Genomic DNA, 26,480 nt, shown 5'->3' on the forward strand with positions numbered 1-26,480 from the left:
GACGTGGTGTGTCACGTTTAAAATAGATATATATGATATTTTTAAAAATATATTTTGGCTTGCCACTGAAGATAAGTCCGCACATGAATTTATTCAGCATTTTTCATAAAGCTAAAGTATGTACATTGTCTCTCTACAGTTTATTTTATTATTTATTTAAACGTTCATTTTTTCATTTGGCGTTTGGGAATAAATTAATTAAATAAATAAATTATAACTTTATAGTCAGCAGTTCCGTAGTTTAAGTATTAAACAATGTAGAAATTAGGAATAGGAACTTGACGTAACCGTATGGATTTGCGACACTCCAGCTAACAGACATGACCAGAGATTATGTAACAAGGTTTCAATATGAGTCTGTGTTAAGAAGCAAAAATGTTTCAGTTTAAAAGTGATGATACATGTGTTTAAGCGATGGATGCAGGTTTTCAGCTTTTTCGCTTTAGAAGTTTTTCTGTGGAATCTAAAAGCATGAAATCAATTTTTAAATATGAAATTTAAAAAATATTTAAATATGAAATCCAAAAAGTATAAAGGTGGGCTTGAAGTATTTAATTCAAAATATTAAAATTGAAATGTGCATAGGAATGTTTTATTAAGATTTGCATGCTTTGTATAAAGTAAGAATGAATTTTTTTCAAGATCGCAATTTCTTCTAATTGTATTTTTTCAAATGATGAATTTTTGTAGTAGTAACTTTCCGATTTGTTAAGAGTTAATTGCTTTTAAGTATTAAGTCCGATGGGAGTACCCTAAGTAGGGTCATCCAGGACGTCATTTCCTCTAATTAGGTTTAAATTGTTGTAACGGTCATTTTGTTAACAAGTGCCTATGATTACGTATCTGTTGATACGAAACGCGTTAGGACGCATATCTTTTAACTAATATGGAATAAAGTTACATTTTTAACCTCCATGGCCATGGTTGCAGGAGTGCGTGCAGATTTATTTTGAAGACAGAGTTTGCCTAAGCTACGGGTTCGGGGCACGGCACCCGGACCATTCGGCTAACTTGGTGAGTGAAAAGCTCTTTGGCTGTTTTCTATTATCTAACGATTGGAGTGAAGGGCCTGGGGTTTGGACACCCAGGCCAGATTTTTCTGCTTGGTAAGGATTGCCTAGCGGTTTACATCAACGTAAAAATTTGAGCAATTTGAGCATTACATGCATATATATATGCATATAAAAATAAGGGATTTGACCCGTTAAGTTTATAAGTGTTTTGCTCTATTGATAGATTATAATCAGTCCAAAGGAGATTGGAGCCGGCATCTTTTTTTTTTTTTTTTTTTTTTTTGTTCATATGGTCTTCAGTAGCATTTAGCTGAGCTCATCTCTCTTATACTTTAAGTTAGAAAACAGTCGTTTGTTTATAAATACGGTATTCCTCTTTGATTTGTTATTTTTATGAATTGCTTCCGCTTTATGCTAGTAAGCGTTGTTATCATATAATTATTTTTGATATATAGTGATTGAAGTAGACCGGTTTTTACTTAAATGGAGGATGCACGCTTAAAAAGATTGCATGAAGCGTTTAGCAGGAATACTGAAACAGAAAGACTTACGGAGACACTTTCTGTTACCCTAGAGAGATGTCTTTTTAGGGAAATACGGGCTTGGTGGGATGTAGCCACGCTTGAAAAATATTTGCAGTTAAAAATGGTTCCGCGTGGTTTAAGGATAAAAAAGTTCCCCACATTCACCACGGAGGATAAAGAGTTTACTACAAAATGGAATTTGATTCTTACAGATTGCTCCAATAATTTAATACAATTGTTAGTTGATTACAAGAAGGAAACTTTAGTTAAAGCAAAGACAGAGATGGAGCTTACTCGGAGTGAATTGTTGAAGGTAGCCACAGAAGAGAAGTATCTAGAGTTAGATCAGGCCTTGAATTTAAAATTGAAAAAAGAGGAAGATCAAATTATAGCCCGTAAAGTAAAGAAATTTGATAGAGACAGGAGAGATTATGATGAAGGTAATGTGTATGTCAAAAGACAACCTAGATACTATCAATTCAGGGGCCCTAGATCTATCCTTAAAAGAACACAGCAACATAAGCATGTTAGTTTTTCTAGCGCAGACGATTCATATGGTCTCGATGAAGATACTGCTCGTTCCTCTTTTCCTGTTTCTTCATCCCCACAGAGTGACCGTGAAAGTCTGGCACTTGAGGTGTTTAATGATACGAGCAGAAAGTCCTTCAATGGAAGTGTTATTGAATCAAAAAACGAGATGGAAGGGGACTACAGACGCTCGCAACGGACCAAAGATTGCAACAAATCGGATGCGATGATATACAGCAAGGGGCAGCAGCAGCAAATACAGCAACAAAAAGCAGGACCCGACGAAGCAGACGGAAATGTAGAGCACCAGAGAAGTTTCCAACACAAGAAGAAAAAGGGGAAATTTGGGAAGACGCAGTATTGAATCTGTCGCAAAAACAGCTAAGTCCTCACCACCTTTCACTCCTCTCGAAGGGCCTCTCGTTTTCACCCACAGCAGATTTTAATTTGTTTGAAACGCTGGTGGACGTGAATAGGTTTGTTCGTAAAATTGTTCTTAAAAAGTATTTTCTAACTGAGAGTGGGGAGAGAGAGAGAGGGGGTGATGACATAGACTGTACATATGAAGAAGGTAGTAGAGACTTTGTACAATCGGACTTGTCTATATCGGACTTTGATGCAGGTGGGGAACCATCTAATTTAATGTGTAACAAATTGGAAGGGGCAATTAATGATCTTGAATTTGCCAGTGGTTTAAAATTTGATTTTCAGGATGAAGTAGCCTTGTTTAATTTAAATTCTTTGTCTGCAGAAACGGATAACGATGTTCTAAAGTCGCACGGAATTAATTTGAATGACATTAACAAGTTAAGAGTTAAATCAAAATTTTACCCTGTACATCAGAGAGGCCCTGCGGTTGAAGCTTTTCAGGATCTTATAGAAAAAGAATTAAAATTGCTAAAAAAGGGCACTACAAAAGTGAACTCTAATTTGTCAGGGTCTGAGACCCAAGCGCTGAAGGAGTTAAGTCTTGATGAAACAATCGTTATCCGTAAGGCAGACAAAGGAGGGAAGGTTGTGGTCCTTGATAGGGCTGACTATCTTAATGAAGTGAATAGACAGCTCAATAACACAGACTCATATAGGACTTTGAAATCAAACCCTCAAGAATCGTTCCAAGGCAAGCTATTGGAGCTGGTGGAAAGGGGCATGCATTTAGGTGTTTATACTGAAAGGATTAAAAATTACATAATTCCTGAGAACCCCAGTATCCCGATTTTCCATATCTTGCCTAAGGTGCATAAAAGCAAACGCCCGCCTGAGGGAAGACCGATAGTGTCTTGTATAGGCTCCCTTAATGAGAATTTAGCTGAATTAATTGACATGTTTTTACAGCCTTTAGTAAAACTATTAGATTCGTATCTGTGTGACACAAAGCATGTATTGCAAGTTTTGGATGGTTTTGTTTGGGATGAGGGTAGTTATAGTTGGGGCACGATTGAAGTAGTCAGTCTTTATTCCAATATACCACATGAGAAAGGGATAGAGGCAGTGCGTTATCATTTACAGAAGTACAGTAGTTACAACATAGAGATCATTGAATTCATAATTGAAGCTTTGCACTATCTTCTAACGCACAATTTTTTCACATTTGATCGGACTTTTTACCTCCAAACATGCGGCACCTCAATGGGTGCGAAATTTGCGCCCACCTATGCAAATTTGTACATGGGGTGGTGGGAGGAAGTCCATATTTTTGGGGGTAACGTCACAGGGGTTAATTTTATTAAGTTATACAAAAGTTATGTGGATGACCTGATCTTGGTTTGGAGAGGTTCAGAGTCACAGTTTTCAAGTTTTGTAGACAGTCTTAATCACAATGACTGTAATTTAAAATTCACTTTTTCTTTTGATCATGCTACTATAGATTTTTTGGATTTGAAATTAAAAAGTAAATCAAGTGAAATAGTAAGCACGGTATATAGGAAAGAAACAGCAGGAAATTCGTTGTTGCGGGCGGACTCCTGCCATCCCAAACATATTTTCAAAGCAGTACCAATTGGGCAATTTCAGGGATTGCGTAGAAATTGCAGTACAGATGTAGAGTTTTTGTCACAATCAGTGCAACTGAGGGATCGTTTTTTGGCTCGTGGATATTCTCTACCCCTTTTAGAAACAGCTTTTGTGAAGGCTTTTAAAGAAGATAGGAATACACTCTTAAATAGAGAGAAAAAGTTTAAAAGCTCCACAGAAAGTACTTCACCACTGTTTATCACTACTTATAGTAGGCAGTTTTACAAGATTAAGAAAATAGTTCAAAAATATTTACCTGTTTTAGATGGTGATGACAAATTGCGAAGGTTTATGGAAAATGGATGTAGGTTTGTGTCACGTCGAGCCAGAACAATTGGAAACATCTTGTCACCGAGCAATGTATGTGGGAAGCAGAATAGTCCGAGAACATGGCTGAATGTATGGGGTACTTACCCATGTGGAGCTGGTCGTTGCGTGACTTGTAAATACATAGAAAAGGCTCCAGTTTTTGTGAGCAGTAGTACGACCAATACCTACCATAATAAATGCTACATAAATTGTAACACCACTTTTGTAGTGTATCTGTTGACTTGCAAGAAATGCAGCATTCAATATGTAGGAAGTACCACTAGGAATTTAAAATGCAGAATGCGCGAACATATACATAGCATTGAAACCCGCAGCAACAGCACAACAGTATCCAGGCATTTTTTGGAATGCAGTAATGGTGACATAACTAATCTTAAAATCCAAGGAGTAGAAAAGATTTATCAGTCCTCAAGGGGTGGTGACAAAGCAGCGAAACTTCGTTATAGAGAAGCGTATTGGATATTTACATTAGACACGAGGCAGCCAAAAGGATTAAATTTTTGATTTGACGTGGTGTGTCACGTTTAAAATAGATATATATGATATTTTTAAAAATATATTTTGGCTTGCCACTGAAGATAAGTCCGCACATGAATTTATTCAGCATTTTTCATAAAGCTAAAGTATGTACATTGTCTCTCTACAGTTTATTTTATTATTTATTTAAACGTTCATTTTTTCATTTGGAGTTTGGGAATAAATTAATTAAATAAATAAATTATAACTTTATAGTCAGCAGTTCCGTAGTTTAAGTATTAAACAATGTAGAAATTAGGAATAGGAACTTGACGTAACCGTATGGATTTGCGACACTCCAGCTAACAGACATGACCAGAGATTATGTAACAAGGTTTCAATATGAGTCTGTGTTAAGAAGCAAAAATGTTTCAGTTTAAAAGTGATGATACATGTGTTTAAGCGATGGATGCAGGTTTTCAGCTTTTTCGCTTTAGAAGTTTTTCTGTGGAATCTAAAAGCATGAAATCAATTTTTAAATATGAAATTTAAAAAATATTTAAATATGAAATCCAAAAAGTATAAAGGTGGGCTTGAAGTATTTAATTCAAAATATTAAAATTGAAATGTGCATAGGAATGTTTTATTAAGATTTGCATGCTTTGTATAAAGTAAGAATGAATTTTTTTCAAGATCGCAATTTCTTCTAATTGTATTTTTTCAAATGATGAATTTTTGTAGTAGTAACTTTCCGATTTGTTAAGAGTTAATTGCTTTTAAGTATTAAGTCCGATGGGAGTACCCTAAGTGGGGTCATCCAGGACGTCATTTCCTCTAATTAGGTTTAAATTGTTGTAACGGTCATTTTGTTAACAAGTGCCTATGATTACGTATCTGTTGATACGAAACGCGTTAGGACGCATATCTTTTAACTAATATGGAATAAAGTTAAATTTTTAACCTCCATGGCCATGGTTGCAGGAGTGCGTGCAGATTTATTTTGAAGACTAGGTCTATCCTCGAAAAAAAATTTATGTTTTGGAGAATGGCAGGAAAAGGCTCTTTGAGCTGGGTATTTCCATCTCCAGGGGTCAGTCAGTTGTAGGGCCTCTGCTCATTTGGAAAGTTTAGTGAAGGTGTGAGGGTCAGGGCTGAGTCTATCTAAGGAGGGATTTAAGCAACAATTAAAATCTCCCAAAATACCTGTTTTATCAGTTTTGATAAGAATACAAATTGGCAGTTTAAAGGTTTTCCTTTAAATTAACGTTTAGTATGTAATACAATAGGCTTTATAGTTTTTGAATTATTTGCCTTCCTATGACTCTTTCAGGCTTTCAAATGGAGGTCACTGAATTATCTAAAAATTATTGCTTACTAAGGCTACAGATATATTGTTATTACTTTGTATTAAAAACATACATTTTAACATAATCTAATTAGAAGGAAAACAAATGAGTAGAAAATGAAAAAACAATAAACAAGCAATGTTCACATCTTAGGTACAGGTATGGGATCCATTATCTGGAAACCCATTATCCATAAAGTTAAGAATTACAGAAAGGAAGTCTCCCATAGACTCCATTTTATCCAAATAATCCAAATTCTTAAAAATTATTTCCTTTTTCCCTATAGTAATAAAATAGTACCTTGTACTTGATCCCAACTAAGACATTATTAGTCCTTATTGGAAGCAAAACCAGCCTATTAGGTTTATTTAACGTTTACATGATTTTCTAGTAGACTTTAGGTATTAAGATCCACATTATGTAAAGATCTGTTATCCAGAAAACTCCAGGTCCTGAGCATTACATTTTTTACAAGGTCTGTGATACCAAATTGTTTGTCAGAAAGTTGAGTTTGTTGTCAAGGTTATCTTGGGTTAACCTATCAGTCTGTCTCCAATTGTTTTGGGCTTCTGTGCTAGCTCAAGACAACCATTTAGCAGTGAAGATCTGTGCCTCCAAAAATGCCCCAGTAGCTCGCCATCTTCTTTTCTGCGGAGTCACTGGACATACTCTGTGCTGCTGTTAGTTACCTGAGCTTAGACACTGACTCACTGAATATATACTGTATATATAATAATATATACTGAATATATATAATAGAAATTTCACACTATAAGGCATCAGGCTGATCAGTAAATAATTATTGTTACATGGCTGGTCAGAAACCAGCACAATTAGAATTTAATAACCCTGTAGCATCAGCTTCGCCTTCTATGATAGACAAACCTCATTTTTTCAACAGCTGCTCAAAGTACACTGAGCATGTACGGGCCACTGACACTCCCAATGTGTCCCATAATGGACCCATAAATACAGGAATTCTGGTTACAAGGCTAAATTCTTGCAATGACTGCTACCTTGCTACCTGTGAATTTATTATATTACTGCTCTTAATGCTATTCAGACACCTATGAATGTACTATATCACCACTCTGAAGGTTAATTTGTCACCTGTTAATTTACTATAATGCTGTGGATGATGTTCACCTTTAAATTAACATTTAGTATGATGTAGAGAGTGATATTTTGAGACAATTTGCAATTGGTTTTAATTTTTTATTATTTGTGATTTTTGAGTTATTTAGCTTTTTATTCAGCAGTTCTCCAATTTAAGCTATATGGTTGATAGGGTCCAAATTACGAGAAACTTTATGAAACCATTTTTTTGTATCTCAAACAGCCATTTAGTATTTTCTTTTATTATTTTGTATCAAAGCTCATTTAGCAGGTGTGTCTGCAGTACACAGATTTTAAAAAATGAACTTGCTTTAATCTGGTTAAATGTAGAATTTAATTTACCCTCATATACACTATATGTGATTTGTGACAACTAATTTCACATAAATTATGAACTGGACTATAACATGGAGCTATAAGATTACTTTTATGGAAATGAAGGCCAAGGCTCAGTATCTCTGAATGACTGTCACGCTGCTATTTTTGCATATTCCACTGTATATAAATAACTAGTGTTAGGTAGAAACAAAAGACATCATTCATTTGTAGGTTAAAGAGAAAACCATTCAGTGAACATGAGATTATTGGTACCAGTGATTTATTTAATATCCTTGATGTCCTGTAAGTATAAATAATTTATAATATATTACTGGGTGTTTCATAAATAGACATATGAAGGCAAGTAACTTATTCATTCTTTTGTTTTCCAGATGTGGAATCACAGGTGCCAGTGCTGACTCCATCTGTTCTGTATGTTAATCAAGGACAAACTGGTACATATAATTGTAATGTGGGAGTTAAAAACGCTCATGCTACAATGTTCTTACATCAAACACCTGGAAAAGCTCCCCAGCTCATTTTATATCATCATCATTCATACACAGAACCTAAATATGGACCAGGAATGTCATCCGCTCATTTTGGTTCCACTATTAATGGTGCAGGCACAGAATATCAGCTAATTGTGAAAAACACAGGCACTCAGGATACTGATACTTATTATTGTGTTAAATGGTATGACAACATCGGATGCCACAGTGATATACAGCTAGACAAAAACCACTGATAAGCTCTGGCTTGTTTAAAATGGTAGCAAAGTAAATAAAAGTAGCAAAGTAAACAGCATTTTAACAAAAGATTTAAATTCAGCCATTTATATACAGCATGTAAACAGTAGTGCATTATTGGCGATGATAATTTTTACTGCGCATAGTATTCCTCCAAAACAATCCTTTTGCTGAGGCTATTTACTGCACTGCTTTAAAGTTGCTGTTCACCTTTAAATTAACAAATTATCCTAGCAACCATGCACTGATTTGAATAAGAGACTGGAATATGAATAGGAGTGGGCCTGAATAGACAGTTGAGTAATAAAAAGTAATAGTAACATTATATCTGTAGCCTTAATAAGCAATTATTTTTAGATGGGGTCAGTGACCCCCCATTTCAAAGCCTGAAAGAGTCATAAGAAGACAAATAATTGAAAAACTATAAAGCCATTCTATAACATACTAAACGTTAACTTAAAGGTGAACCACTCCTTTAAACTGCCAATGTGTATTGTTATCAAAACTGATAAAACAGTAGGCTCTAGAACCTATACCAGGGCTGACAAGATAACAGAGGCATCTGACTGCAGCCCTAGCCCAAAAGACCCCATTAGTCTTTTACCTCCTGCCTCTTCCAATCGCCTGGACATCCTTGTACCTCTGCCAACAAAGGATAATCCTTTTAATATTGCCAAAGCAATATGTGCAGAAATTTTGCACTGAGTTATACATGGAATTTTACACACACTGTACAACAATCTATCACCTGATGGCAGACTGACAGGTTAAGGAATAGCTAAAGACAATTCACAAACATTGCCGGTAAAATGTTGAGTGAAAGACAAAATCTGTAAATCACATTTAACCCCACTCGTACAAATAACTTAGGATACTCCTTTTAATATTGCCAAAGCAATACAGAATGTGAAGAAAGAAGATATGGCCGGAAGTAAGACTCCCTTAAAGGCACTGGTGACCAGTTTGTGGAAATAGAAAGACAAACCTGTGCTAATTCATTTACTACAATATGACAAGTTTTGAGGGACCAGGCTCTTTGTCAAGGTACAAGATGAGGCGAGGACCACATATTAAAGGTGTATCGCAGAAAGTGACAGTCTACCTGCTCAATCCATCAAATACTCTATATACAGTAAATGAAACCTAGACAAAGAGAAACTGAAATAAACATAAAAGTAACAAAAGTGACTATACATTACCATTACTTGTATTCTGAAAGTTTGCAAAAAATTTAGGGCAAGAAATCTAAATATTTTCAAACTTCAAAATAGCCCACAGAGGTCAAGGCCACTATTGGTGAGAAAGTCACATAGTTTTATTTGGTTTGAAAAAAAGTCCATCATGTGCAGGTTTGGTTCTTTTTCAGATCAGAAATAAAGACTTTTTACAGTTACTATATATTTTCTATTTTGGGATATTTTTCTAATATTGAAGTGCAAAGTTTAATGTTTTACCTTTTGCTTTTCTGAAGCAACTCTGGGACTGTAATATGTTCTAAGTAATGCATTTAGTTAATACATTTCTTATATTTGTGCCTGCTGAAAAGAATCCATGAGCTTCATTAAAGGCAGCTGTTAGAATTGATACAATAGTTGCTAATATTCCACAGATGCTGCTGAGAAATGTATCAACTAATGTAGCAAATTAAAAAGGGTCAGAATCTGTACTTGGATTATTGAACTGCCAGACTGAAACACCAGAGAAAGGAACATTAAACTTTATAACTCAATTTTCTAAAAACAGTCCAAAATAGACATGGAAAACAACTGCAATAACTCCTTTAAGGGTTTTGGAATAAGTATATATTAACTTTTCACATTTTGGCCTATTTTATCAGGCAGAGTTTCTACGTATCATTCGAATGATTTAAGATGTTGCTTGTGAAGTTTAATTTTCAGATAAAAAGAACTGAGTTTAAAGCTTCCAAGTATTCTGAGATTTGTAGTCCAGTGACAATTAAAGTATGGTTAAGCTATGCTATACAGATCCTCTTTAAAGGGGTGGTTCACCTTTAAGTTAACTTTTAGTATGTCACAGATTGGGCAATTCCAAGCAACTTTTCAATTGATCTTCATTGTTTATTTTTTTAATTATTTGCCTATTTTCTGACTCTTTTCATCTTTCAAATGGGGCCACTATCTAAAAACCAATGTTCTGTAAGGCTACAAATGTATTTGCACTTTTCATTACTCATATTTCTATTCAGGCCCTCTTCTATTCATATTCTAGTCTCTTACTCAAATGGGTTGCTATGGTAATTTGCACTATAGCAACCAGATTGTTACTACTGCAAACTGGAGAGCTGCTGAATAAAAAGCTAAAACTAAAAAAAACACATATAAAAAATGAAACCAATTGCAAATTGTCTCAAAATATCACTGTCTACATCATAATAAAAGTGAATTTAAAGGTGAACAACCCCATTAATAGCAAGAAATTATATATATTTTAAATTGAAACAAAGCAACTTTGTTTTCTAACTTCTAGCCTCCTACACAGTCCCCACACCCCAATAACAATAACATTATACCCACAGACTAAAAGTCAGTGCAGAGGTGACCACCTCTATATGAATTCCGTGCAGTCTCTTGTGTGAAATCGCTCATAGATATTCTGCTTCTATGCAGCAATTCTCTCTTTTCAAATGTCTGCCTGCTAGGGTGTTATTACATAGAAATAAAGAAGTGGTAGGATGGCATTGCACCCCTTTTCCAGCCCTACTTAACTGGGAATTCCTTGCTATTAACTTGGGCTTTGAAGAATTGCCTCATCTGTGTGTGTGGGGGGGGGGGGCACCACAGCAAATCACTACACATATCATAAAAATCTGAAACACATCCAAGGTTTTTGACTGGTCTGCCCAAAAATGTTTATGCACAGTGAAAGAAGATGTAATTCTAAGCAATTTTCTATTATACATTTCCAGGGGTTTTATTTAATTTAATTTAATTGTAATTTAATTTATGTAATTGTTGTTTAATGCAGTATCTGTCTATTACTATCTGCACAATGTAGCAGGTTTAGTGTTGCATGTTTCCTCTCAGGTCTCTGGAAAGTTGCTTAGAATTCTTACAATTTCCTTAATAGGGGAAAATTATATTTTGCATTTTACATTACATCCCCCCTTTGCTACGGTTTTAAGTTATTTGTATGAGTGGGGTTAAATGTGATTTACAGACTGTTTCCAGATTTTGTCTTTCACTCAACATTTATAACAACATTTTACCGGCAATGTTTGTGAATTTGTCTTTTAGCCCTTCCTAATCCTGTCAGTCTGCCATCAGGTGATCGATTGTTGTACAGTGTGTGTAAAATTCCATATATCACTCAGTGCAAAATTCAACAGCATTTGTTTTATATCAATGTGCAGTCTAATTGTTGCAACTTGAGATGACCACAAAACTGAACCGCGTTTCGTTGAGGAAGTGGTCGTTTTGACAACATCGTTTAGAAATCGAAATGTGCACTGCAAATGTGCTGTTATGTATTAAGTAGAAAATTAAAAAACAATAAACAAGGAATTTTTACATCTTAGGTACAGGTATAAGATCCATTATCTGGAAACCCGTTATCCAGAAAGTTCTCCCATAGACTCCATTTTATCCAAATAATCCAAATTTTAAAAAATGATTTAATTTTTCTCTGTAGTAATAAAACAGTACCTTGTACTTGATCCCAACTAAGACATTATTAGTCTTTAGGAAGCAAAACCAGCCTATTAGGTTTTTTTATGTTTTACATGGTTTTCTACTAGGTATGAAGATCCACATTACATACATATCCGTTATCCAGAAAACCCCAGGTGCTGAGCATTCTGGAAAACAGGTCCCATACCTGTATTACATTTTTTATAAGGTCTCTGATACCAAATTGTTTGTTTGTAGTTAAGGTTATCTTGGGTTAACCTCTCAGTCTGTCTCCCATTGTACAATTGGGTCACCTCGTAGGGTCTGTGTTATGTACCAATTAGTGGTGTGGAAACAATTGTATATTTTAAATTTCATTGCCTGTGGAATTATGCTAATAGACAACTCCAAAATTTTAAAGATTGACTGTTTTGTGTTTGTTCAAATATGCTTCTACACAGTTCATAAAATTCTTGAAATAGCCTTTCTTGAAACACTTTAAGTGTGTGGGGAGTTCTCTAATCCATACATGTAGAATGGTCTTTTTGGCGACTGCCAACAGGATCAGTAGGAGCCTCTTGGCTCCCCTGGTCATTCTTATTGCTGGGTCTGGAGTCGCTCCCCATATCGCCCATTGTGAAGATAAGGGTACATAATTGACCAGGTATTTTAAGTATGCTAATTAGTGATTACATTTGTTTGCACGACCAGATGCATGGTTAGCAGAAAGATGTGATTAGGTGGAGAGACTCACTGTTCCAATATATGGGGTATACAGTTGCAGGATACAGCTACACAGTGATGTTGTGGAATACACCTGCTGGGTGATGTTTTAATGTTAGATTATATCAATGACTTTAAGAGTGGCTTAAGTGATTTCTTGAATAAGCATAATAACAAAAGCTATTGTGATATTATAGCCTACAGTTAGGGGCATATTTATCAAGGGTCGAATGTCGAATTGAAAAAACTTCAAATTCATAGTCAAAGTCATAGTTTTTTTTGGTGGAATAGGTCTGTTTTCGATTGAATAGGTCAGTATTCGGCCAAATTTGAAACGTACGAATCGAAGGAATAGCGCATTTGATCGAATTCAATTCGAAGTTTTTCCCCCAAAAAACTTTGAAGTCCACCAATTGACTCCAAATAGGTTCAAGGAGGTCCCCCATAGGCTAAAACAACAATTCGGCAGGTTTTAGATGGCGAATGGTCGAAGTCGAATTTTTAAAGAGACAGTACATGATAAATTTTGGTTTTTAAAATGTATTTATTGCTCCTACAGTCACTTTGTAATGTTGATTGTGGGTAAAAATAGTATAAGTGATATATATGGTTTATATATATATATATATATATATATATATATATATATATATATATATATATATATATATATATATATATATATTAGGTAGGATAAGGGGGTTACTGTGGGGGGAATTCACTAAAGTGGGCTTAACTAAAATTGGATTAAGTCATATTATTGAATTTCAAATATAGTCAATGCCATTGTCCAGTGCCAATACCTCCAGCTCTCCCATTTTGCCTTTTATCTCCCATTAAACATTGTAAACATATACAAATTTCGGGGGGTTGTGGAAGCACTATAAAGGCTAAATTAAAGTATATTTCAGTATAATGGAAGTGCTACTTACAATGCATTTCCCTGGTCCCCTGTCTCATAAATAATTCAGTATAAATGCAAGTGCATGTGTTTACAAAACAGGGGTTTTTAGTTACAAAGTTATGATCATAAAGTTGAAAATCCACCATAATCCATCCACCTAAAAGCCCCACCTACAAGTCCGCCCTCCCCACCCCACAGGTCCACCCCCACCACACACTACCACCACACACTAAAAAAAAAACATTGGTGGCTATGGTTCCCACATGTTAATAAAAACATATTGCTGGTCAGGGCCCCCCATTAATAAAAAACATTTGTGGTCAGGGCCCCCCCCATTAAAAAAAACATTTGTGGTCAGGACCCCCCATTAAAAAAAATTGGTGGCCAGCCCCCCACGTTATAAGAAAATTGGTGGCCAGGGCCCCCCTTAAACATCCATTTTAAAAACCTGCCCCCCCAGAAGTTTAAAGAAAAATTTCAAGTACTGGTAAAGCTGCATGGTGATTGGATGAGCTGGTGGAGAAGTTCAAACCTCAGCTATCCAATCCCTGAGCAGCTCAACTGGGACTTAAACTCAGTGACTAATAAGGGGAAGTAATGGAAAGAAGATACCTCCCCTTGTGCTCCCGCCCTGCTTTCCCGAAGTCAGCAGCTCTCAGAGAGCAGGGGGCCCGGCTAATCAAGAAAGTGCGGCATGACCGGGCCCCCCTTACCCTCGGGGCCCCCTACAACTCTCCCCCCTGTCCCCCCCTGTCCCCCCCTGATGGCTGCCCAGGGTCATAGTATAAAAGACTTAGTTCTCTGCATTATTTATTTATTTATTATTCTCTTTTTTAGTTTATCTTCACTATCCTTCTCTTAGCATCTGTTTCTCTTCATTCTGTCTTCTTGCAGCAGTTGGATGTCAGATATTCATTGACAGCTAGATGCAATACATCTTACAGGGGGGCTTCCTTTCCTAGCAGATGAATTATAGCTCACTCAAATAACTGATTCCAGTACAAACAAAATCTAACAAAATAACTGCCTTTTGCACAAATTCTGCATGTAGAGAGAGACATGTTGTCTGGTGATTTTAATAGTGTGAGCTCTAATACAGCTTCTAGGCAAAAGGAGCCCCCCTATAAAACATATTGGATCTGTCAATGAATATCTGACACCCAATTCCTTAATGAAGAGAGAATGAAAAGAAACAGATGCTGAGTGAGGGATAGTGAAAATAAACTTGCTTATTTCACAAACAGTACAGCATTTTTAATTGATTTTATTTAGAAAACTTCTATTTCAGTATGCTGAAGCTTATATTAAATTTTCATTTCCACGATAGTTCCTTTTTAATAAAGATTGCAGGCATCATTTATAAGCAGATGTGCAATTGTATTTTCTCTAAAAGAAATACAACGGAGAATGCATATTGAAACAATTCATAAGGAACTTGCATTCTAACAAAGTCCTGGACTTCTACATGACTGTTAATGCATTCATCCAGCCTCTCCTGATGAATATGGTGTGCAACTGTGCCGAACTGGGCAACCTACTTCTAGCGTCAATAGGCGCACCCGACAGGATTGAATGCAAACACAATTATAAATGCGGACTGCAGAATTGGTGCAACCCCCAAACAATTTATTGTACAGTGCAGTGGAACATGTCAATGCTTTATAAATAAGATTTAGTAATAATACGGATAAGATGTGTTTTCAGCAAATCTGTACAGTTTTTGTTTAAAAAACTGCAATAGTTTGTAGTGCAGTTTCCCTTTCTCTCCACTCACACAGGCTGAACAAATCTTTAGGCAGCCAGTGGTTGAGCTACTTTAAAGGAATTGTTCAGTGTAAAAATAAAAAGTGGGCAAATAGATAGGCTGTGCAAAATAAAAAAAATTATCTAGTATAGTTAGTTATCCAAAAATGTAATGTATAAAGACTGGGGTGACTGGATGTATAACATAACACTACTTCCTGCTTTGCAGCTCTCTTAGTTTCCACTGATTGGTTACCAGGCAGTAACCAAATTGCAAATTCACTGAACAGTTATGCCCCATGTGACCCCCTTATAGTCACTGACTAACTCAGAGTTAGAGAGCTGCAAAGCAGGAAGTTGTATTATGTTTTATTATGTTACACATCCAGTCACTCCAGGGTTTCTAGCTTACATTTTTGGCTAAATAACTATATTAGAAACATTTTTTATTTTGCACAGCCTATTTATTTACACACTTTTTATTTTTACACTGAACTGTTCCTTTAAAACAATCAGTACATCACTGAGTTTTGATGGTAGAAAAGTAGTTTGTGTGGTTGTCTCATGTGTTTGTTTCTAATTAAGGTAAAGTTCTTGTACCATGTTAGCCAGTCATAGGGCAAAAAAATAACAAAAATGTGGTATAAAGGTCATACCTTTATTGGCTAACCAAGATATTCATAAGCTTTCAGTACATTTTAGTCCCTTTTTCAAGCTTTAAGGCTAACTTCAGTGACAAAAAACGACATATGCTGCTTTCCTTGTGTCTAGAACTCAGAGCAGTACTGATCAATTTGACTTAACTCAGCCACTGGCCCTCTAAAGATTTATGCATGAAAATGGGATTTCACTTTTTTGACTTTATATCCCCTTTAAAATGACTCTACGGGAGATGACCTATCTGTAATTTAGAGCGATAACTGGTTTCTGGATAAGGGATACTTGCAATAATAATAATAATTCTCAACTTTCCTTTTTATAACTCCTGCAAGCCAGCTGATTAAAAAACGAATTACATTGTTTCGAGCGTTAGGCCCAGTCAACAGACAGGGATAAACAAATACTGCTTAAAATAGCAATTACAATTAAATATAACTTGAGAACCAGTGAAAAAAACAGAATATATATTGGAAAGTTGCTTGTATCAGTAATTTCCCACCATATGTGTCTATATATGGCGCCGTGGAATCAGCAGTAAGGAAACACTCCTTTTTCATATGTAGTACTGTACCTTAAAGGGGAACTCCGGCTTCCACACCAAAATTTGATAAAGAGGCCCACATAACACAGACAGTTAATTGAATTCAATACACTCACGGTTTGTAGAAAAAAAACTTGGGAAAATTCCCTAGTAGTGATGTGTGCTCCCAGTCATGTACGCTATCACTGACGAAGGGGGCAGCAGGCTCCTGAATCGTTTGATTCTTGTACTCCGCTTGGAGCGCGTCTTCTCTTCTCTTTTTGTTGGTCACACATAACAGAAACCCCTAATATATCCATCACAGTTACCTGTTTCTTCAAAAAGTATGAATAAATGCCATTTTCTATGCTGAAATCTAGTTCTTCTTTTTCTGCATCATTTGCAATCCTGGCAGGGAAGGAGCGACTAAAACACTGATGTTATAAATTGTAGCAACTTCTCCACAGCTTACAGACAGCATGCAGGAACTACATAACCCACAATGCATTTCACTGTGATGTTCCTTTCCTTGTTGAAATCACGTGTGCAGGGAATTGTAGGGTTTGGAGGATGCAGTCTAAGGGCAGCTGGTTGTTGATACAAAGTAACAATAGTCAGTCAGCTCAGCAAAGTAGTCAGACAGATCAGCAGAAGAGCATGGGCTAGGCTTAGGGAACTGTCAGAAACCATTAAAAATCATGAAAAGTCTGCATATTTTTTAATTGATGTATATTGCAAAGTTGCTTGAAATTATGTTTACTTTTCAAAAAGCTTAAGTTATGTTTTTGTGGAGTTCCCCTTTAAATATCATTTAAATATCATTGTTCCTGTTGGGACAGCACAAGCAATCTTCCTACCACCTGTAATACTATTCATCAGCATATTTATTCACCACAAACAGTAGGGTGGGCTTTTCATTGATATTGCTTTACAATATCCTCTTTGTATATGATATCTTGTTGAAAAGGTTTATATTTTTTTATGTTTTATGTTATATTTTTTATATGTTAATAGACCATGATTTTTTTCTATCTAGCAAGGTACTTTATTACCCTCAGTTTTAGTCTACATCTAGTCCAGTTTACTCTCAGTTTTAGTCTAGTTTCTAGTCTACATTATAAGATGCTGTCTTCATAGAATTCTTCTTTATTATCTAGAGTTTAACAATAGAGAGGGCAGAATCATTGACTCATTTTGGGCCCAGGAGTATAGAGAGCATAGGAAGTGACCAAAATGATTCAATACATAACACTTGTTTCTAATTTCCTCTAGCCTCTAGAACTATCTGATTCGAGTATAAATAAAAACACAACAAAAACCTTGAAAACATCAACATGAAAAACATTGCTTGTATTATTACAGAGTGTTTACTTCAAATATAACTAAACATACCATATATATATATATATGTCAAGGAGATCCGCACACCAGTTTTTTGGGATCCATTTATCCTTGATAAAGATCCCAATGTGGATCGAAATGTTGGAACGCACAGTGGAATAAATATACACTTAAAAGAGAAACTGGTGTGCGGCTCTCCTTGACAAGAATATATATATATATATATATATATATATATATATATATATATATATATATATATACACACACACACACACAAATATATACACACTATTTATAATATGCAAATATTACTGTACATATGAAGTATAACTGTTCATTTTTCTTTGTGTCTAATTTACAGTTAATTACAGAAGTTAGCATTTCTGCTTCCCTTTATATGCTGGGTTAGCAAACAAATACTTCACTGCAAGAGAGAAAATCTAAATCCCAGCAATGATTCCAGTCCTGGCTACATATTGTGTATTGCTATGGATTTCGTGTAAGTAGCAATTTAGTCACTTGATACATACTTTTATAACTGTATATCTGTTTGTGTCTTATTTATTACATATATCTGTTTATGTTGTATTTTAATTTTTTCAGATGCAGAATCTCAGACATTAAGTCTGACACCATCAAATAATGCAGTTAATCTGGGAGAGAGGGCAACTTTCTCCTGTAATGTTGGAGCAAAGGATGGTTACACAGCACATCTTTTAAAGCAGATACCAGGGAATGCCCCACAGCTGATTATATATCATCACCATTCATTCACCTCTCCTAAATATGGAGCCAGGAATACCTACTGACCGTTGTACTACCACCATTAACAGTGCAGCCACTGAGTATCAGTTTATCATTAAGAAGGCAGAGACATCAGACACTGCTCATTATTACTGTGTGAAATGGTTTAGCAGCATATCAGCATTCCACAGTGATAAACAGTTTGACAAAAACTGGTCACACACATAGGCGGAGGGTGATTTTTTTGTTTGGGTATTCTGTCTAATGTTACTTCAACAGTTTCTTCACCAGCGATTTTCCACTGGCGGAGAAACAGCTGATTCAGTCCCATGTTATAAGCATTAGCATACAGTCAGTTGTAATTCACCTGTCTGATCACACAGGGTGGATTTTTGTATAAAAATGCCCTACAGTTTGAAATCTGTCCCATACATGGTCTGACTTAATAGCTACTAACTGATACTCCCACATACTGCATGGTTAAAGGAGAAGGAAAGTCAAAAATAAACTTCAGCTCTAAGTGTTGCCAATGAACAGAACTTATCTTTAACAGCAAACATTCCCTCACATTCCCTCATTAGTTGCGGTCACGTGATGGAGCCGTACGTCATCACTGACCTCTCTGCCCCCGCCTCATTCATTCTATCTCCAATCGCGATCCTGCTTCCTAGGACACTCCAGATTTGAAGCTCCTGAGCTCGCTCTGGTTTAAATTTACAGCTTGTCAGCGAGCGCAGGAGCTGAGGAGCTAAGCTGTTAATAAATTTTTATCCTGAAGAAGGGAGGCTGTGTCCCCCCGAAACGTTGATTGTTGGTGGCATTAATAAAAGGGGCACAATCCCCGACTGCAATATTGGTGTGTGCGGACCGTTTTTCAAAACTACAAAGCAGTAAGGAGACCTGGCAAGGTCAACGGAAGACCAGCACCACTACGCAGAATAAGTGGAAGGAGGTGTGCGGTAATAGAAAATCTCATAATAAAGATAAAAAGCAATCCAGCGGACTGGTATATCTGACTGAGGTCTGCATTAAAAAAATGAAAAGATGCATACCTTTGTTGTTAACTCTAAAGCTCTAGGCGCATGCCCAAGGGCGGAAGTGACGCGCCTATTTGAAAATGAGTATGTTGTGAGTTTGAGTAGGTCCATATTATGAAATTATCAGATCAGTCCAAAGTAACCCACCTCAAAAAAAATAACTAAAAAAAAAAAAACCCTTTTTGGGACATACCGTATATACTCGAGTATAAGCCGAGTTTTTCAGCATCCAAAATGTGCTGAAAAAGTCTACCGGCTTATACTCGAGTCAGCGGGCAGTAGCTGAGATTGCAGTCACTTTTAATCATTCCTATACCAACTGTTCACTTGGGGAGAGACTGCAATATCACACAGCGCCCTCTGTTGGTTATATGAAAGAATAATAGTGCACCCTCTGTTGGTTATATGAAAGAATAACAGTGACTGCAATATCACACAGCGCCATCTGTTGGTTATATTAAAGAATAACAGTGACTGCAATATCACACAGCCCATCTGTTGGTTATATGAAAGAATAACAGTGACTGCAATATCACACAGCGCCATCTGTTGGTTATATGAAAGAATAACAGTGACTGCAATATCACACAGCACCCTCTGTTGGCTATATGAAAGAATAACAGTGCACCCTCTGTTGGTTATATGAAAGAATAACAGTGACTGCAATATCACACAGCACCCTCTGTTGGTTATATGAAAGAATAACAGTGCGCCCTCTGTTGGTTATATGAAAGAATAACAGTGACTACAATATCACACAGCGCCCTCTGTTGGTTATACGAAAGATTAACAGTGATGGCAATATCACACAGCACCCTCTGCACATGGTAGTGAGACAGTGGGACAATGCACACAGTAATCCGTTTGGCAATTCTCTGTCACCATCAACTTTGCAAAGAAGTCCGGTTGATCACTGGGGGGTCACTTTGGCGGAATGTGCTGCATTTCTCACCCTAGGCTTATACTCGAGTCAATACATTTTCCCAGTTTTCGTACGTAAAATTAGGTACCTCGGCTTATACTTGGGTCGGCTTTCTTTCCCATCCAGGAACACATAATATAGCAGCTCTTTGATAGCTGCAGATTCAATATCCTCTCCATTTGGCCTAAAGTAAAGAGACAACAGTACACAAAGGGATTCAGGCTAATATTTACTTTCTGAACATTTCTATTAGAGAAGATCTGTATAGCAATCTGGTAGCGTTTTGGGGGTATCTTCAACCTGCCAAGTATCTCCACAGTAACAGAAGGGTGAAACTCTGCCTTGAATTTATCTGTCAGCATATATCTACTGCGAATTATTTGTTAGTATAACCTTGTGTTGTTCCTTATAAACTTTGTCTGCCTATTGGAGAACCTCTGGAGTCTTCTCTCCTTTTTTCCAGATGCTGAGAGGTATAGTTACACGCCTGAATACTTGTATAGTGTATGGCCAGCTTTAGTCACAGGCAGAAAATTATGGTTTGCTCATAATTTGAGAAATCATGTATTTCATTGAAAAAAAGGTAGTTCAGATAGTGTTTATAAACCTTTATAACATAAGCCCAACTGAAAATGTGAGTTAGTTTTTCCTTTTAAGACCCAAGTCCTTCAGTGTTTTACAACCAGAAATGTTTGTTTTTCTTTATTTTTAAATAAAGATTTTGTTAGTGTCACTATATGAGTGGACTCTTTCAAAATGTCTCATTATCATTTATTATTAATTTTTCATTCTTAATCCACATTTCAGTCCACCTGTCTAGCATGGCTCCACACATTATTAAAACAGATATAGGGATGTATTAGCAGCCAGGGCTGATCTAGGAATTAGCCAGCCTCCTCTTCCTTTTTGTGCAGTATAGCCTTTGTATATGCACAGATTGGAAGAGACTGGTATCCTATCCCATTCCCTCAGCTCCATATAGGCACCCGAGATAGAGGTAGAGGTAAATACAGCCCTGAAAAGAATGATAAAAATAAATGTAAATATGATTAATACTGTAACAGTCCCTTCCTCCAGTATATTTTGAAATGATATTATTTGTTATAAAAAATAACTTCCTTTCAATTCATTATCACTGTAAACATTGACATAGAGAACATTCCTTGAATAAACCAACTTGAGGGGTTACCGTTAATATATTCATATCTTTCTATCATTGTATCTTATATCTATCTATTTATATCTTTACAGTGATGAGAATATGCAAATTTTGACATACAAAAACATGCATTGATTATTCACTGTAACTAATTTACATAGTTAAAACATTAGCATTTCTGCTTTCCTTTATATGTAAGGTTAGCAAACAAATACTTCTCTGCAAGAGAACAAGTTTAAATTCCAGCAATGAGTCCAATTCTGGCTACATATTGTGTATTGCTATGGATTTCATGTAAGTAGCAATAAAGTCACTCTATACAGTATTTTATAATTGTATATCTGTTTATATCTCATGTTGTATTTGAATTCTTTCAGGTGCAGAATCTCAGACATTAAGTCTGGCACCATCAAATAATGCAGTTAATCTGGGAGAGAGGGCAACTTTCTCCTGTAATGTTGGAGCCAAGGATGGTGACTGGGTACGTCTTTTAAAACAGATACCAGGGAATGCCCCACAGCTGATTATATATCATCACCATTCATTCACCTCTCCTAAATATGGACCAGGGATATCTACTGATCGTTACACTGCCACCATTAACAGTGCAGCCACTGAGTATCAGTTTATCATTAAGAAGGCAGAGACAGCAGACACTGCTCATTATTACTGTGTGAAATGGTTTGGCAGCATATCTGCATTCCACAGTGATAAACAGTTTGACAAGAACTGGTCACACACAAACATGAAAACAGAATAAGGAACTGGGAAAACAGAATAAGGAATGACAGGTTGAACAGCTTATTATGAAATCCAATCTGTCAGAGATTTTATGTGTTGTTTCCCACTGAATACTCACAAACTGATTGCACACAAATGTATTATGGACTGAACTGGGGAATACAGAAAGATTCCCAGGAGTTCCACCCATGATTTATTTTTTATAATTTATCAGAACTCATAGGAAAGTTTTAAACAAGTTCATACATTTATCTAAGGTGCGTAGAACAGTTAAACACCATTCACTGCACTGGGCCTAGGTGTTTTTGTGCCTTGGGCATACCAGACACAGCAGGCCCACCAAAAGCACCCCCATGTGGTGCATGAAGAAACTTCTAAAATATGATTTACCTTTCAATCTCTTATGTCTATGGTCCATCCACATATTCTTCTGCTTCTTCCTTTTTTTGTTTTTGTTTTTCACTTAAATTGTTTTTTTCTTCTCTGTATCCAGTTCTTTCCTAACAACTTACTGTAAGCTCTTTCTTTCCATCCTCAGTTCTGTCACTTTGCTCCTCTATTCAGTTTCCTTATTTCTCATTGTGCCTTTGCATCTTCTTGTGGGAACCATGATATCCTCATTTTCCTATATACCATTCTTCCTTTTACCAGTCTCCCCATGTGTGATTCTCTAATTTTGTCTTTTTCCTACCCCTCTCACTAACCAAACTCTCACTCACAACATGTGCTGTTCTCTGCTTCTCCTTCTTTCTCCCCATATGCCAATTTCTCTGACTAATTTCCCCATACACCATGTGAAAATCTCCCTCAATATTCCATGGTTTCCTTACAATGTGAGAAATCGTGCATGTCTGTGTAAAAATAATTATATATAAATATACACATATATTTTTCTCCTACTACTTTCCCCATACACCTCAGTATTCCATTCTCTCATTTACATTTACAGTACATGGTGAGCTCTCTTCCCTCATTCGATGTGTGGGACCCAACAAAGAAAGAAAGCTTTCTGCACTTCGGAGTAGTAACGCTGGTCTAATCGGGTAATTTCAGTTGCTTGGCACATGCTACAGGAGACTGCAGATTTCAGATGCTGAATATTTTTGTAGGGGCATAGTCTATTATGTAATCTGGTGTTCATGCATTTAAAAAATTTGACTCTCCTCTGACAGGGCACCCAAAGCTCTTACCTACTCCACCAGCCCGGATCATTCAGTTTAAAGCCATCACCCCTCTGAATTCTTACTCCCTGGTGCAAATTGCAAAGAGAGAGAAAGGATTATGACAAATATTTCCTGTCCTGGTAATAACCACTCCAGCCTACAAACAAACTGTTACTTCTAAAACTGTTGTTAATTACTTTAAGACTTGGATAGAGTTAACAATAGTTTAGAAATAAATCAGCCCATCAGAGTACTCTTGACCTCACAGATTTTTTCATAATCGTAATTAGCAAACTTTTTTGCCATTTTTTTCATTATTATCTATGTTGTTATTCAGTTTTTAATTATTAAAGTATTGGGTATACCTTCATCAAATGGGTCCGATTGCTGTATGCTAGCCCAGTAACCAGAATCCGAATGAGTAAATTAATCTCTAAATCCTTCCCCCTGGGCAAAGGTAGTAGACAAGGATTTCCACTCTCTCTTGGGGTAGTCTTGGGTCTCCAAGTTAAATAGCAAAAGTCTACTTGAATGTGGCTAAACCATGCTGTGCCTTCTATCCCCACACCCCCCACAGAGCTACAATGTGTCTAAGTGTTCAAATACCTGGGAGTGTGGGTCAGTGCAAACCCATACAGGTATAGAGTGTTAAACATAGACCTGGTGATACAACAGTTGGGTACCAAATTTACTTACTAGTCGAGCCTCCCACTCAACCTACTGGGGCAAGTTAACCTCATAAAAATGGCGGTGCTTCCCAAACTGCTCTACTTGTTCCACAACTCGCCAATTTCATTCCAAATAGCCTATTTACCAAGCTTGACTCCATGGTACGATATTTTGTGTGGAACAACAAACAGCCTTGTATAAGCACCCAAACTCTAACAGCCCCCAAGAAAAATGGTGGTTTGTCGTTGCCACACTTCTTCTTATACTACCTAGCAGCCCAGCAAGTATATGTAGCCTGGTGGTTCTCCCCTTTGGCTGAAAATGCAGCCTTCCCCATCACAGCAGAGGCAGCAGGGTCAATTGAAGTATTAGCGAATACTCCCATCTGGGGAACCACCCAAAGGGGATGCCCTCCCACTACACTGGGAATGCTAGTCCCAATATGGAAAAAAGCCCTTAGGTATGATGAGACCCTACACAATGTGATTTCCCCATACATGCCCCTGTGGTGCAATCCCCACTTACATCACTTCCTCACAATACCTGACCCGTCACTTTTGGTGAAGTTCAAATCAAAAATGTTTGCCAATTATATGATGCCCAAATTTAAAGTCTTTCACAGCCTTAACTATGGAGTATAAACTCCCTAGAACCATGTGGTTCAGGTATGTACAGCTCAGACATGCAGCTACTAGCCAATTCCCTGATCCTCCAAAGGTAACTCTGTCTCAACTAGAGAAACATATGTTGGACACCGTCATAAACAAGTGGTATCTCGCATCTACTCAATCCTCAATACACAAAGAGGTAACCCCTTTGCACAATGCTATACTAAATGAACCTCAGACATCCCACAGCTAGACTCTGATGATATTATGATACAATATCATAAAACACCAACCAGATTGCATTCAATGGGCCTTAAACCAGATAATTTATGTTTTAAATGCAGGACGAATCCAGGTACATTCTTGCATATGTTTTGGACCTGCCCACTGGTCAATAGATTTTGGGGGAAAGTGTGTCAATTGCAGTGGAAATACTAGACATGCTAAATGTGTGGTCTCCAGAAGCAGACCTATTGGGTCTGGTGGAGAATATAGTTCCAGACAAGCACCAACATACTCTCCTGCAACTCCTCTTTTTTTACTATGCTAGTAAAACTATCATCCTGGTTTGGAAAGTCCCTACCCCACCCACCCTAAAGTGCTGGAAAACTCTAATAAATCAAGCACTTCCCTTCTACAAGCTAACATATACAGTATTATCAGAGGCTGTCCAGATAGATTTGGGAAAATCTGAAGTGCATGGGTTGATTCCATCGATACAAATACACCTCAAGATACTTATTAGTAAATTTATTTACAGATGTTGCAACAGAAGCTGACACATGCCCACATGGCCCCACTAACCCCTCACTACCCTTTTCTACCTCTGTTTGTGTTTAAAAGAAAAAAATAAATAAAGGTTTTGATCTTTAGTGGAGACCTTTGACTCAGAGCTGACTCTCCTTGAGGCGGAGATTTAACTTAAATAATCACTACACGTTGTTATTGTCATTGATAGGATATCATTTATTATTGTACGTTGAATATTCAGGGCTGGATTTACATAGTGGGCACCCGTAGGCCCACTGCCGTTCGTTGCCCCTGTGCCCTCCCCTTTATTCGTGCAAATTTTCATCATCTGGACTGGATCAATGGGGATTGGCACACAGGAAATTTAAAAAATTATTCTATCTCCAGCGTATCCCCAGTGTTTCTGAACCAATGTGGGTGTGGTTGGGCAGCATGCCGCCCCCCCCTAAAATCCTGCCACCCTAGGCCCGGGCCTAGGTGGCCTTTCCACAAATCCTGGCCTGTGAAGATGAAACCAATAAATAAAAACTTTTAAAAAAAAAAGTATTCATTCATTATTCACTGTAACTAATTTACATAGTTAAAGCATTAGCATTTCTGCTTTCCTTTATATGTAGGGTTAGCAAACAAATACTCAATAAGAGAGTAAGTTTAAATCCCAGCAATAAGTCTAACTCTGGCTACATATTGTGTATCGATATGGATTTCATATAAATAACAATGCAGTCACCTTATACCACATTTTTTAATTGTATTTCCATCCATGTCTCAAGT

General features: G+C 36.7%; 1 protein-coding gene across 5 annotated transcripts in view; it reads left to right on the forward strand.

Annotated features, from left to right (window-relative positions):
- XB5806080.L (immununoglobulin light chain L homeolog) overlaps positions 1 to 26,480 on the forward strand; it is a 107,784-nt gene that overhangs the window by 7,158 nt on the left and 74,146 nt on the right. For 2 of the 5 annotated variants that reach the window (XM_041561914.1, XM_041561975.1), the window contains exons 1-2: positions 21,967 to 22,069; positions 22,153 to 22,475. The exons of 2 other annotated variants lie outside the window; for them this stretch is intronic. In XM_041561914.1, coding sequence (XP_041417848.1) covers positions 22,024 to 22,069; positions 22,153 to 22,475 — 369 coding nt within the window. In that variant the 5' untranslated portion in view covers positions 21,967 to 22,023. Of the gene's footprint in view, positions 1 to 21,966; positions 22,070 to 22,152; positions 22,479 to 26,480 lie in introns of those variants that run through there. One more of the 5 variants, XM_041561919.1, reaches the window with a different exon arrangement.

This window comes from Xenopus laevis, chromosome 1L (assembly GCF_017654675.1).
Source record: "Xenopus laevis strain J_2021 chromosome 1L, Xenopus_laevis_v10.1, whole genome shotgun sequence".
NCBI lineage: Eukaryota > Metazoa > Chordata > Amphibia > Anura > Pipidae > Xenopus > Xenopus laevis.